The sequence below is a fragment of the Punica granatum genome, chromosome 2 (assembly GCF_007655135.1).
Source record: "Punica granatum isolate Tunisia-2019 chromosome 2, ASM765513v2, whole genome shotgun sequence".
NCBI lineage: Eukaryota > Viridiplantae > Streptophyta > Magnoliopsida > Myrtales > Lythraceae > Punica > Punica granatum.
Genome location: NC_045128.1, coordinates 37,318,005 through 37,331,888, shown reverse-complemented (window position 1 = coordinate 37,331,888; position 13,884 = coordinate 37,318,005). Strand labels below are relative to the sequence as shown.

At 42.7% G+C, this 13,884-nt stretch overlaps 2 protein-coding genes across 3 annotated transcripts; both read right to left on the bottom strand.

Annotated features, from left to right (window-relative positions):
* Positions 1-2,312: 2,312 nt before the first annotated feature.
* On the bottom strand, positions 2,313-6,626 carry LOC116195419 (ferric reduction oxidase 7, chloroplastic-like). Of its 2 annotated transcripts, none has more exons than XM_031524592.1 (9): positions 6,013-6,626; positions 5,741-5,840; positions 5,452-5,652; positions 5,084-5,183; positions 4,469-4,796; positions 4,002-4,275; positions 3,611-3,866; positions 3,114-3,537; positions 2,313-2,996 (listed from the first exon to the last, which is right to left on the bottom strand). In XM_031524592.1, the coding sequence occupies exons 1-9, from the start codon at positions 6,248-6,250 to the stop codon at positions 2,827-2,829; spliced, it is 2,091 nt and encodes a 696-aa protein (XP_031380452.1). In that variant the 5' UTR covers positions 6,251-6,626; the 3' UTR covers positions 2,313-2,826. The 2 variants fall into 2 exon arrangements, with proteins under 2 accessions (XP_031380452.1, XP_031380451.1); XM_031524591.1 differs by having other exon boundaries at positions 5,084-5,318; positions 6,013-6,624.
* Positions 6,627-8,123: 1,497 nt separating this feature from the next.
* On the bottom strand, positions 8,124-12,790 carry LOC116195420 (ferric reduction oxidase 7, chloroplastic-like). Its single transcript, XM_031524593.1, has 9 exons — positions 12,169-12,790; positions 11,781-11,880; positions 11,465-11,665; positions 11,101-11,335; positions 10,251-10,578; positions 9,649-9,922; positions 9,245-9,500; positions 8,737-9,160; positions 8,124-8,531 (listed from the first exon to the last, which is right to left on the bottom strand). Exons 1-9 carry the CDS (start codon positions 12,401-12,403, stop codon positions 8,362-8,364), a joined length of 2,223 nt encoding a protein of 740 aa, XP_031380453.1. The 5' UTR covers positions 12,404-12,790; the 3' UTR covers positions 8,124-8,361.
* Positions 12,791-13,884: the final 1,094 nt, after the last annotated feature.

The window sequence follows — 13,884 nt, the reverse complement described above, 5'->3', positions numbered from 1 at the left end:
AGGTCGAGCACGACCAGTAGTAGCAGAAAAGATAACTATCGAGATTTGAGGTGGAAGAAACGAGAGAGATTTCACAGATAAGTCTAGAGAGGGAGGAAGGAAAAACTCGAAATTGTGCGACTCAAATCCAATGCTGACTATCGCTGCAGTAGGACAAAAGAATTTGAGGTATTCTTGTCAGTAAGCGGGAGACGGAGACAATCTGCATGGAGGAGAGATTTATTTCAGACAATCTAAGTAGGTGAGTAAAATGAAGCTTTCCCTGGTAGAACTGTGAAAGAAAGGTAGAGAAATTGGGGTTGACAATTGCAAAATTGAGGTTGCCGGGTGCGCCCGGTCATGGCCGGACGCGCCGGAGAACGTATTTAACAGACCGCTCTGATACCATAAAGAATATAGAGAATTTACTAAAATGTCACGCACACCAAATGGTGTGATTGTATTCTTATTTATAGTAGATGGAATGCAACAATTGTGGAAATATATCAAAGATTACACAGTATCATAAATATCAAATATTCTTTGATATCCTTAATTGATTTTCTCCATATCATATCTCTCGATTCTCTCCCTAATAAGCATGTAAAATACCCACTTGGGTCTACACGAACTTGAGCCCATCTGCAACCCAAAAACTTAAGCTAATAGGTTACTAGACCCAAGTCTCATATAAGCTTGTGGTTTTTTTCTCAATTTTTCGATGTGGGACAACATATCTCAACACCCGCCCTCACGTGGTAACGTGTGGTTCAACACGTGCCACGTGCCTTAAACACCCGCCCTTAATAACTGACCCGAGCCGGGCATCCTCTTCCATACTTGGGCAAGGGGGGGCAAATACCAAACTAGCCTCGAGCTCCACACTCGGGCCTAACTAGAGATGCATCTTTAGCTACCTCGGAACTGGACCGGACCACTCTTGGGCCTGATTAACATGAGGCGCACTCTTGGCTACCTCGAAATCGAATCTGGCGTGGTGTGAGCCCACATGAGCGCGCGGAAGCATGACCCGCTCTGATACCATAAAGAATATAGAGAATTTACTAAAATGTCAAGCACACCAAATGGTGTGATTGTATTCTTATTTATAGTAGATGGAATGTAATAATTGTGGAAATATATCAAAGATTATACAGTATCATAAATATCAAATATTTTTTGATATCTTTAATTGATTTTCTCCATATCATATCTCTCGATTCTCTCCCTAATAAAGCGACCTCGGGGGAAACTTACAAGCCTCCCAGACAGGATGAAATAACATACCTCGCATAGGCGGAACATTTTAAGACCTAAATGTAAGAGGCGAACAGAAGCGAGTGGGAATCAGATAAGTGACCTCGCGAGAAACTTAATAAGACCTTCCGAAGGAGACGATCACAATTAAGCGAGGATGAGATAAGCAATCTCGCGTAAAACTTGGGATTTACAGAGGGCAAAATATGAGCAAGCTTGATTAAGAGAAGACCTCGTGAGCAAGAATTGACTACAGGCTACTTAGATTGAGGGGCAAACGCAAGCGAGTGAAGTCAAAATTCAAAAATTAATTTCATCCCATAATTCTCTTACACGCTTCAAGTACAATTGCAATTGTCACTTTCAGCTCAGCAGTTCCACCCCAACTCCTACTAATAAACCCATCTTTCCTGCCCGCCCCGCCCCCATCCCCCCCTACTCATCCTCCCTCTGATTGTCATAAATTAAAATCATCGAGACACATTTTTAATATAGCGCGGTCTACTATGCGAACATGTCTCGAGAAAAAGGCAAAAATATAGATATACGAGTAAGTACTACTACGAGATATCTTTACGGCAGTCAATTGATTACTTGAAGCTCAAAGACCGCAAGGAAGGATGTGAAATTGTGTATACTGATGCCGAAACTCGTGACTCAAAGATTGCAACAAAAGCTCGATTTGTGAAATTAATTTTGTCGATAACTCAAAAATTACTAAGGAATAATGTACATAATAATTAATCATGATGGTGGCACAAATGCTATTAGGGTATGTACATGAATAATCATACAGAATGAGTCATAAAAGAAAAATTACAAACGGGACCAAGTGCACGCATGAGTCATAATATATATTTCTTCATATATTCATATTTTATAGTAAGACATGCTGACAATGAGATCCACTAAGTGATGATGTCTCTTGAGGCATCAAGGGGGCAATCAAAATGTAGATACGTGTAAGTACTAGTCCGAGATATCTTATTATAACAGTAAATTGACTACTCGCAGTTCAGAGACCGCAAGAAAATGTGTAAATTACCCATGAAACTCAGTGACTCAAAAGCTCGATATAAGGAATAATTATGCCCATAACTCGAAAACTGCCGAGCAATTTCGTGTGCATAATGAATGATAATGGTTGCATAAATGCTACAAGGCGATGTACATGAATAATCATACCGCATGACTCATAAAAGAAAAATGACAGGTGGGACTAACTACATGACTGGAGACAGCATCTCATCTCATCCATCCATCGGATGCTTTAGAGTTTTGGGTTGGTGGGCTCGGAATCTGTCGAGCCAAGAAGCCCATCGAAGGGCCTTCTTGGCCTTCATAAATTATTATGGTACATATAAAAACATGTAATGATAATAATTGTTATGTACAACGACTCAAAGATTACTGAAGTAAATAGTACACAATTAATCACGCTTCTCTCTCAAAGATTGCAAAAGGATGCCGCTGATCATACTCATGTGCAGGGTATAATTCTCCTCGTATCGATTCATATCTTGTCTCCTTTGGGACGAAGAAAGCCTTTCTGATGAGGCGGGATCTGCTCAAAGCCATCTATTATGGCAGCTATAAATCAAAAGTATGGCTATGAAAATGGAAGATTGGGCTGTCTGATCCTCTCTTTAGGTTACGAGATCTGCATTCCTTGGCCACACTGGCCTCCAAAGTTGCAGGACCACACACAATTACGCCAATATCGACGTGGCCCCACAGGTCCGATAATGATCCCAAGATTTCTGCAGGTGCAAGGAGAAGGAATTATCCAAATGAAGATCAAATTTGCAGGTAAGTGCCTAAGAAAGCAAAGCACATAAAAAGTCCAATGATATGCAAAGGGGTAATCTATCCAATACCTTGGAAGTTTGGTCTTGAGCCGTAGAGAACTCTTCTTGAACCGACAGATTTCCTCTGAGGCGAATCGCTTTGAATCACGGAAGCAGTCTGTACGTTTCGCTTGCGGTGCTCAGATTTATCGACCGCAGACATATGTTTCTCCCAGCAGGACCATAGAAACACAACGAGGCCTCCGAATACAATCACGCTTACGAGCATGCACACCACGAAAAGAAGCCCTCTGTACCACGAGTTTGTTATGTAGAAATGGTTTATGTAGAAGATGTTCAAAAGACTCATCAAAACTATAAATCCGACGACTGAAGACATCACATATAGTCCCAACCAAATATTGTTACCAGTACCGACTAAAACAGACATCCCATGCCCGTTCGAGATGGGAAAGACATGTGAGCTCTTAGTGCTCTCAATGTTACCTTCTTCCTGCGAAGATCAATAACACAAGATGAAAAGGCAATAATTGATAACAAATTCAAGTGGGTTTGTCGAGACTAACCAGTGAAGGTTCTGATTCTCGAGTAATATATACATCGATTTCCAGATTTAATTTGTATGGGGAGAAGGGACAGATAGACTCCATATCGAGAGTGGAAAGCAGAGGAAGCTCGTTGGACTTTTTGATGGCCCAAACGAGTAGGACTTTTCTCGGTAGACACGGTTTCCCTTCCCCGACACGGTGGAGGATATCACTCAAGATGGCAAAGAACGGTGAAACTCCGATCCCTCCTGCTACCAGAACAAGGTTCTTGTACCTGCCGGAAAAGAAATAGGGAAGGCAACTCCATTAGCTGAAGATATTGAGCAACAAATGAAACACCATCTTCTGATCCGACAAGCTCAAAGCCTTTGAGACAAAATCCAACGATTTTAAAATTTCCCTCACGCACGTCAAATGGTAAGGTAACTCATGCCCGTAAGGCCCCTCGACTGAGGCTGTTATCTTATGAGGTTGGAAAGCTGTCTCGTTTTGATCACGAATCTCAATGATATCCGAGATATTCCTGTCTAGTTTTGCTGTCCACTTCCCCAAAACTTTAATGATGACAGAGATACGATTTTTCCCGTCAAGGGGACTTGATGAAACGCTAAAAGGATGCCACTGCAGCCAAGACAGTTCACGGATTCGAATAAAAATGAAACTCAGGGCATTATACTGCAGATCTGCAATGCAAGACGAACAGAAACTCAAACTTCAACGAAAACATATTGGAACTTAACGATGCATATGGCCAAGGATTTTCTCGTAGATACTTTACTGAACCAGAAAGTTGTTTTCTGCTCTTAAAAACAGAATAGGACTTTTTAAAATCATTTCCGGAAAGGCATTCACTTCAGAAGAGAAATCAATTATTACTTTCTGGCTTTGAGAGGACTAGTTCAATAATTCCACAAGGGAGGCGCGTCGCTGATATGACGTTGACAGTTCTTCGTGATTGGCAGAACCTCAAGAAGCGATCTAGCATAAAGAGGAAGATTCCTCCACAAGCGATGCAGAATGTATAGTCGCCAACATGCAATGCTAAGAATACGACGAACACAACGTACAGCTGGTGTGTGTAGAAGAACACCTCGAACTGCTTCTTTCTCACCGGAGGAAGAGATGTGACCCACATCAGCAGGCCAGCCAACAGGCTTATAACTCCCGGGAAAATGGCGACACCAGAACCTCCCCACGAAGTTATCTGCACAAGACAACACAAGTAAAGGGTCAATAAGCTTTGGCAAGTTCCTGTAAAAGGATGCCTTGATAGCTACGACATATGCCGGTACACATTACCAGTTTGGTTAGCACCGCGCTTTGCCCTATAAACATCGTTTTACTTGGACAGGTTTCAGATTGTCTGTACAGTTATTTCAGAGTCAACCACGACTTATCATTGCCAAAAGAAACATGTATCTTTTCGTTTCATATTTTGGGCAGTCTGCATATATATGATGCGGAAATGAAATTTCTGGCTTGGAGACTCACTTCATTTATTAGAGTGCCTTCCATTGCCCAAGCTATCACGAAAAACAGTCCATGGAGGGTGAAGAGCATCATTGTGAGATGTCCGAGCCACACATGATACCTAGCAGCTTGTTCAAATGGAATATCTGTGAGGCGAAGAAGAACTGATCCACGAGCAACCGGAAGGAACAAAAATGCCAAGCAAAATATCCCGATGACTCCTATACGAAGCGCGGAAAGTTCCAACATGAACAACCTATGGTAATGAAATATGTCAAACAAGGAAAAAGGTAGGCAAAGTGGTAAACATATTGCATCCCTTGCGGAATTATAATATGTCGAACTGTCCATTGGTGAATAGAGAAGTTGGATCAGTGCGGAATAAGTACCTCTCTTCTAGGGGAGGCAACGAGAACAGAGATGCTATGCTAATATCCTCTAAGGTATAGGCACTTATTGCCCACAAAACATATACAAAAACGAGGCATATCCCGATGAACTCCGCTGCAGAAACTACTCCAAATGGTCCATTCACCAGAACAGGAAATGTCCACAACCTCAATCTTGGATGCTTTGCAGACTTGTTCTTCCTGCAATAAATGCGGCTTTTGATAATTCGTCTGATCCTTCTATCTAAGAAAGTGTTCTCAACCAAGAAAAGTATGGAAAAGTACGTACAGTAAGAGCTCTTCCTCCCGGGAACCCATAACAATGAGACGTGCAATGGCAAGAAATGTGATTACCAGAATCGGACCACTGAATAAAAAGAATGTGCTTCCTGCAAATCGCAATTTGTATTACAGAGGATATTACTCTATATGATCGGAAGCATATCCTTACATTGCATAACAAACGTAATTGGGACTACCTTAACCGAGTACCTTGCAGCCAAAAAAAAGGAAAATTTGCCACATCATGATCATATACATTATACACTGAACCAGCCAAACCTGTGAAGCCATAGGTTGGACTGCTGGTGGCGACGAGCCATGCGATGATGGACTCATTCACGGGCTCCACCGGGAAGATAAAAACGAGGGTGAGCCATGCAGCAAAGATCAGACCCATTGCGATCTCGAGGACCCATTTCACCACCAAACGGGTGGTAGTGATAAGTTTTGAATGGGGAGGAGCAGGGTCCTCATATGAGAGTAGATGCTCCTCGACTGACTCCGAGAGTTCGGCCATTGGACTGGTGGAAGTTATGTTAGTTACTTATTTTACTTCAACCACAAGCCATGTATATATAGAGGTTGGGACACGGATCAGCGCCTGGCTCCAAACTTTCCTTCCGACTGAAGAAATCTCCATGCAATGGCCTCAAGTCTTATCCTCTATGAAGAATGATTGGGGAAACTGGACAATATGTGGACCCGGAATTGGGCTGGAGCTGAGGTAAATATGCAATAATTAAGGATCACGCTGCTGTGCAGATAACTGCACAAAAGAAAATGGAGGCGCCGAGGATTTGAGCGGCTGTCTCTCTGAATGATGTCAATTATTTGAACAGTTCTCTTGCGAGCCGCTGGAACGAATAGGACATCCACCACATGAAACGATCTAAATGCACCTATGGGGGCCTAGAATGATTGGAGTGCTCATCAGGTGGATTTAATTAGATATGGGGGTTGATTATGTGCATGAAGTTTCAAATTTGCCTTCAGATATCGCACTCAGTGAGAAGGAAGGAGCTGTTTGCCAACTTTCTGTATACGGCGCACTAATTAGTTCGCCGCAAACTCTCTTAACAATATCTCATGGGATTGAGTGGCAGCCGTTAAAGCAGGACTGAGTGAATATGATGGACGGGATGGACAGACAAAGGCAAACGACCCAACACAGCAAGAAGACGAAGAATGTTTCTAAGTTGTACGGTCTTTTTGTTTTTTGTTTTTCCTTTTTTTTCTTACCCTAAGTAAAAGGGCAAGTAGTCCGAAAAGACAAAAAAAAGGGGCGAGTAGTCCCGCGGATAAAAATCAAACCTGAAATCACTTGGGTGATGGTTCCTATACGCTCCCTTTCTCCAATTCATTGAGGAACCGTTTTACTATGGAGGGTCATAAAATGATTCTTTCACAGACAACGTCGGTAATGGTTCGTGTCACTCAGCCTATCAATATCTTAAATCGGTCCACTGTCTTACGTCGTTTCCCTCTTATATATCGTTTTCATCTCTTCCACAACATATAAAATTTACCACATAGACTGCCGATAGGTCAAGGTATCAATGAAACCGACAGCGCCGAAAGGGGCAGCCAGGATTAATCGCAGCGATGGGGACGAGCATGAAAGTCCCTGCAGAAAAAATGAGGTCCACCCAATTCCTTTGCCTTATCATCTTCTTCAGCCATCGACGATATGGCTCTCTTCTCATCCACAGGCCACATTAAAGGCTCTCCTCGACTACTGAGCATTGATCTGCATCAGTTTGAGCCATCGGGCATTTAGCAGGCCCAGTGAGTTTCGTCCCTGTCCTGCCCCGTCATGGACCGAAGCCCAAAATGCATGTCTCGTTCCTAGGTGCAGTTTCTTCTTTGAGCATTAATCTATTCCGTGAAACAGATGAATCCGAAGCGATCATGCAGGAAAAAATCTGCAGGTAGAGTGCTGACCATCTAGCTCTAACGAGCGGTATACGGTTTCCGTGAAAGGTCATCAAGATAGTGACTGAACGTGTCGAGTGTCTAGCTCTGAAATGAGCTGGAGAGCAAATATGGACCACTTACAGAATTATGACCATAGTCCTTTAGTCCAACTAATATATGAATCCAAGATCAAAACGAACACCTAGGCACCGATGAAGCAAGACCATCAGCTCCTAACCTCATAAAATCGATCACCTCCGATTTTCATCAGACACGCTGCCCCGAGAGTCACATAGACATAGCAAGATGGTCACCAGTCCAAATCCACCAAATCTAACACATCCTCGGGTAGAAAAAAATGGTATAAGCAGAGCGCTGGATCTACGAACCTAAGTGCGAGGGCATCTGGCTTTGGAAAAATATATAGTAGACAGAAGAGAGAGCCACATCGCAGCTTATACGTGCTACGACAGAACTATATGCTATTGATCATGTATTATGAAAAACGAGCTGGACCAACCACTTCATCCTCGAGAAAGTTGCATACTGATCATATGTTATATGTTCTTTTTCTTATCGGGGATAAGTCACAGTGATCATATGTTACATCTATGGAATACTTATATGATTTACATACCAATCTATATCTAGCCGCCTCCAAGACGAAAGCCTTTCTATGAAGAGGGATATGCTCAAAGGTAGCGATCACGGAGGCTATAAGTCGAAACTGTGGCTATTAAAGTGGAAGATTGGGTGGTAAGATCCTCGCTTCATGTTCCGAGACCTGCACTCCTTTGCGACACTAGTCTGCAGTGTTGCAGGACCGCACACAATTACGCCAATATTGGCGTGGCCCCACTGCTCCGATACTGATCCAAAAATATCTGCATACATAAGAAAAATGAATTCTCTGGACGAAGATCGCATTTTCAGTTGATTACTTAAGATGAAACAGACGATGGAAGTATTTCTCTGCGCAGACTGTATCCTCCAATCTTAAACTGACCGAGTCGGCAGTACATTAATAAAATGGAAGAAGTGAAAAATAAAAAGATCCCAGAGAAATTGAAAGAGTAATGCATGGAATACCTTCAAAGTTAGGTCTCGAACCATAGAATATTTTTCTCGAACTGACAGATTTTCTTTGAGGCAAATCGTTGTGCATCACAGGCACTATCTGCGGATTTTGCTTGCTGTCCTCCAATTTCTCGATAGCTGTCATTCTTTTCTCCCAGCGATACCATAAACACACGACAAGCCCTCCGAACACAAACACACCAGCAAGCATGCACACCACGAAAAGAAGCCCTTTGTACCACCACGTTGTTATGCCGAAACGGTTTATATAGAAGATGTCCACCAGGCTCATCAACATTATAAATCCAACAATCGATGATAACACGTATAGTCCTGACCAGATGTTGTTCCCCGTACCAACCAGAACCGACATGCCACACCCATTAGAGATGGGAAAGACACGTGAGCTCTCAGCCTTGTCAACATTACCTTCTTCCTGCATAAATCAAGAACTCGAGATAAAAAAACGAGGATGATTACGGATTCAATTAGCTTCATCGAGATTAGGTGCTGAACTAACCAGGGGTGGTTCTGATTCTCGAGTGACATATATATCAATTTCAAGGTTTAGTTTGTTGGGGAAGAAGGGACATATGGACTCCATATCGACAGTGGAAAGCAGAGGAAGCTCGTCGGACTTTTTGATGGCCCAAATGAGCAGTACATTACTTGGTAAACACGGTTTTCCTTCCCTGGTGCGGTGGAGGATATCACTCAAGATGGCAAAGAATGGCGAAACACCAATTCCTCCTGCTACCAGAATGAGGTTCTCGTACCTGCCAGAAACAAAAGACAATAGCTCCATTAGCTGAAACCCGAAACTATTGAATAGCTAACGACATACCGTGTTCTCATCTGATAAGCTCATAATTTTTGAAAAAGTACGAAAGGAAATCTGACAGTTTGGAAATATTCAACACGTACGTCAAATGGTAAGGTAACTCATGTCCGTAAGGCCCCTCAACAGAGGCTGTTATTTTAGGTGGTGTTATTGCTAATTTGTTTTGGCCACTAGCCTCTGAGATGTCCAAGATATTCCCGTTTAGTTTGGCTGTCCACTCCCCCAAGACCTTTAGGAGGACAGAAAGATGATTTTTCCCATCAAGAGGACTCGATGAAACACTGAAAGGATGCCACTGCAGCCAAGACAATTCCCGGACTTGAAGGAAAATGAAACTCAAGGCATTATAGCTCAGATCTGCAAACGCCACACGAACAGAAACTCGTGAGTTAAGAGACAAGTATGAACCAGCAATGCAGAAAGTAGGAGTGGTTCAGGCTGTTTTAAATAATTATTCCAAAGAATTTTCTAGCACCACATAATACTAGATGCGTGTTCCGAAACAGCAGCCAGAACCAACATTGACAACTAACATCCTGTAATCAGCGCGTGTTCCAGCAAGTTTAAAGGTGATTTTAGTTGATGGTTTGCAAGATACTTTGCCAAACAAAGGATTCGTTTTCTGCTCTTAAAAACAGACTACAGCTTTAAAAGGCATTCACTTCCAAGAGAAATCAATTATTACTTCCTGGCTTCGAGAGGACCAGTTCGACAGTTCCACAAGGGAGGCATGACGCTGATATCACCTTCACATTTCTTCGCGATTGGCAAAACCTCAAGAAGCGATCCAACACAAAGAGGAAAATTCCACCAGCAGCAATGCTGAATATAAAATCCCCGACATGCAATGCGAAGAATATGACAAACACGACGTAGAGCTGGTGCGTGTAGAAGAACAGCTCAAATTGCTTCTTCCTAACCGGAGAAAGAGACGTGACCCACATCAGCAGACCAGCCAAGAGGCTTATAACTCCTGGAAGATTAGCTACACCGAAATTCTCCCAGGCAATTATCTGCACAAGATGATGTCAGTAATAACCACGAAGCTTCAACATGTTCCTCCTACGGATACTCGAGAGCTACAATATGCATCTACATTGCTGTTTTAGTTAGCACCACCATTGGCCCTGATGTATCGGGGTTAAAGTAGAGTTAAATATTGTGATTCCTGAAGATACTGAATATATCTCGGATCCACTCTTGTGCGTTCCTGATTGAAGTTACACTCACAACACGCGTATGAGCTCAATATAGTTATTTACTCTTTCTACTTTTTTGTTTACTCTGATGCAGACGGCATTTTGACTCCAGTATTTAAGAGATCACGCCCTGGAGCCCTCTAACCGATGCTTTATTTTGACAAGTTTCGGATCATCCCAAAAGTTAATTCGGATTCAATTAGTAATGCAATTCTACAACATACCATGCAGAAAATATGTATATATATATATAGATATTTATATATGTTTCATGTATGCAACTTGGATATATTTGCAGCTTATGGATGCAATGAAATATGCAGCTTTAAGACTCACTTCATGTAGCAGGCGGCCCTGCATTGCCCAAGCGATCACATAGCACAGCCCATGGAAAGTGAAGAGCAGCATTGTGAGATGCCCGAGCCACACATGATACCTAGCGGCTTGCTCAAATGGAATATCCACGAGGCGAAGAAGAACAGATCCACGAGCAACCGGAAGGAACAAAAACGCCGTGCAGTACAACCCGATGGAACCCAGACGAAGCCCGGAAAGTTCCAACATGACCGAACTGCAATATGTGAAATATGTCAAACAAGGAAAAGGTTGACTGAAGATAAACATAACGTGTTTTCTGAGATATAACTTGTTCATTTCTCATTGATTGAAGAAAGAAATTACACCAATGCAGAAACGGTACCTTTTCAGTATGGGGGGCAATGGGAACTTGGATAATAAGCTAAGGTTCTGTAACGTGTAGGCATATACTGCCCACAAGACGTACAGAATAACGAGACAAATCCCGATGAATTCTGCTGCGGTAACAACTCCAAATGGTCCATCCACCAGAACTGGGAACGTCCACAGCCTCAACCTCGGATACTTTACAGACTTGCTCTTCCTAAAATTAATGCCATTTTTGGATAATCGGTCAGTTTTTTTTTTTTTTGTATTCTTTTATTTAGGAATGGGTTACAGGCAAAAAAAGAAAGAAAGAAAAAGGGGACTATGCATACAGTAAGAGCTCTTCCTCCCCAGAACCCGAAATGATGAGGCGTGCAGCGGCAAGAACCGCTATCACCAGAATTGGACCGCTGAATACCATGAATAGGCTCCCTGCAGAGTGTAAATTATATTGTTGGTCTCCGAAAAGAAATTGGTGAGAAAGTTACTCTCATGTGATCCAAGGCATATCATTTCGTAGAACAACAGAATCTCCGGGACCACTATAACACCCATTTCCAAGTAACAAGAGATTTGCAATTTCCGCCGCGGGACATATTCGAGATAATGAAAGAGCAGTTTCAACTTCAAAGGAACAACTTCAAGCTTGAATAATCAATTCGGAATACCAAATGAGCGTAAACATAGAAAGGGAAGAAAGAAGACACTGATTTGCCAAACCTGTGATGCCGAAGATGGTTTTGTTGGTAGTCTCAAACCATTTCTCGACGAAACTACTCACGGAATTCGCTGGGAAGAGAAAGATGACAGCAACCCACACTGCAAAGATCAAGGCCATTGCCATCTCGAGGATCCATTTCGCCAACACACGAGTGGCAGTTATCCTCGTCAGATAGGGAGCAGGGTCCTTACTGGAAAGGAGAGGTTCCTCAGCTGAGGCTGGGAGTTTGGCCATTGGACTGGTGGAAGTTATATTAGTTCCTTGTCACTTGGTGAATATAACTACGAGCCACGCCTATATATAGAAGTCGGGACAGGGATCAGGCTGGCCCGGAACCTCCCACATGATTGAGGGAAGCCCCGTACCTCTTCCCTATGCAGAGAATGATCGGGAAGAACCGAACAATACGTGGGACCTGACTGGCGCGATCGGGATTGAGACCCGGGAAATGTGTCAATCAAGTATCTTGTTACTATGCAAATAAGTGCGCGAACGAAAACGAAGGCACGGGGTACTTGGGCCACAGGTAGCTCGATCGACGATATCTCCTAAGGAATGATCAGACACGGCTTGGGCACTGAGTGGTATGCGTTGGATCGGCAGGATTCACAGAATTATGTGGAAGGAGATGATTTCTCTTCGGGAGAGAGACAAACAGGGCACAGGAGAGCATGTACGACGTTTGGTAGGTGGGTTCCAGCAGGTGTGACCACGAAGACTTGAGCCGTACGGTCATTAGATTCGTCTAATGATTCCATAAATCATGGATGTCCAGAGCGTTCGATATACGAGCGGAAGTTACAGTTTTATTCCGTAAACAGACGGTCCTTGTCCGCAACATCGGTTGCACCCGACTGCACCGGAACATGCTGCAGAATGAGCTATTCCGTATTGTATGCCTACTTATTACGCGGAGAAGACGGCTCGGCGCGAGTTAAAAGAAATTAAGAACATCTTCGCATAGACTGGTGGAGTTCATCAATCCACGCAGTGGAGGTGACTGCAGATTTTACAAAGGAGAAGTGGTCAGGAAATTAGGTCCACTCGTTTTCTTTGCCTTTATCATCTCCTTCACCAATCATCGAATGGCTCTCTTGTCTTCTCCATGGGACAGCTTAGAGCTGGACAGTGGACACTCCTTCCTCCTTAGCTTGCTGTAGATTCTTTTATAAAAGAATTTTAAAACTACTAATTTTAGTGATTATAGTTTGTACAAATTTTTTATTTGATTATATCCAATCCAAAATCTTGAGCTGATACGACTCTCAATACCCACGAGACTCACTCACGTATCATTTACAAGCTCAGGACCCACAAGCTCGTGGTTCTCCGAGGATTTTCTGCAGAAAACGCGACTATTGAGGTCGAAGGAGTGCCATGAAATTTTAATGGACATAATTCTTTCTGAAAAAAAATACTCTTCGAAGGTGCCCTTAATAATTTTTGCTGGCATAACAATGAAAAATTAAATTATACATAAATCACCGAAAAAAAATTATTTTAAGCAATGATTTGAATTTGAATTTTAGTTAAAAAAAACAGAAGGTTTTAAGCGAGGATAGACATGGGCTTAGCAGGCCCACTATGCTCCGTCTCCATGTCAGCAAATTAAGGGCCGAAGCCCAAACTACTGGTCTTGCGATTCCAGTCCAGTTCTGATGCTCCGATATTGGCTCAGATATCGGTCCATTTCACGATTGATAAACATCTTTGTT

Coding starts and splice junctions, on each gene's coding strand:
- LOC116195419 (XM_031524591.1), bottom strand. CDS start 6,250: ATGGCCGAACTCTCGGAGTCAGTCGAGGAGCATCTACTCTCATATGAG. Junction 5,841..6,012: donor TCCAACCTATGGCTTCACAG/GTTTGGCTGGTT, acceptor TGCGATTTGCAG/GAAGCACATTCTTTTTATTC. Junction 5,653..5,740: donor CGGGAGGAAGAGCTCTTACT/GTACGTACTTTT, acceptor CATTTATTGCAG/GAAGAACAAGTCTGCAAAGC.
- LOC116195420 (XM_031524593.1), bottom strand. CDS start 12,403: ATGGCCAAACTCCCAGCCTCAGCTGAGGAACCTCTCCTTTCCAGTAAG. Junction 11,666..11,780: donor GGGGAGGAAGAGCTCTTACT/GTATGCATAGTC, acceptor CATTAATTTTAG/GAAGAGCAAGTCTGTAAAGT. Junction 9,923..10,250: donor GGTCCTCTCGAAGCCAGGAA/GTAATAATTGAT, acceptor TGGCGTTTGCAG/ATCTGAGCTATAATGCCTTG.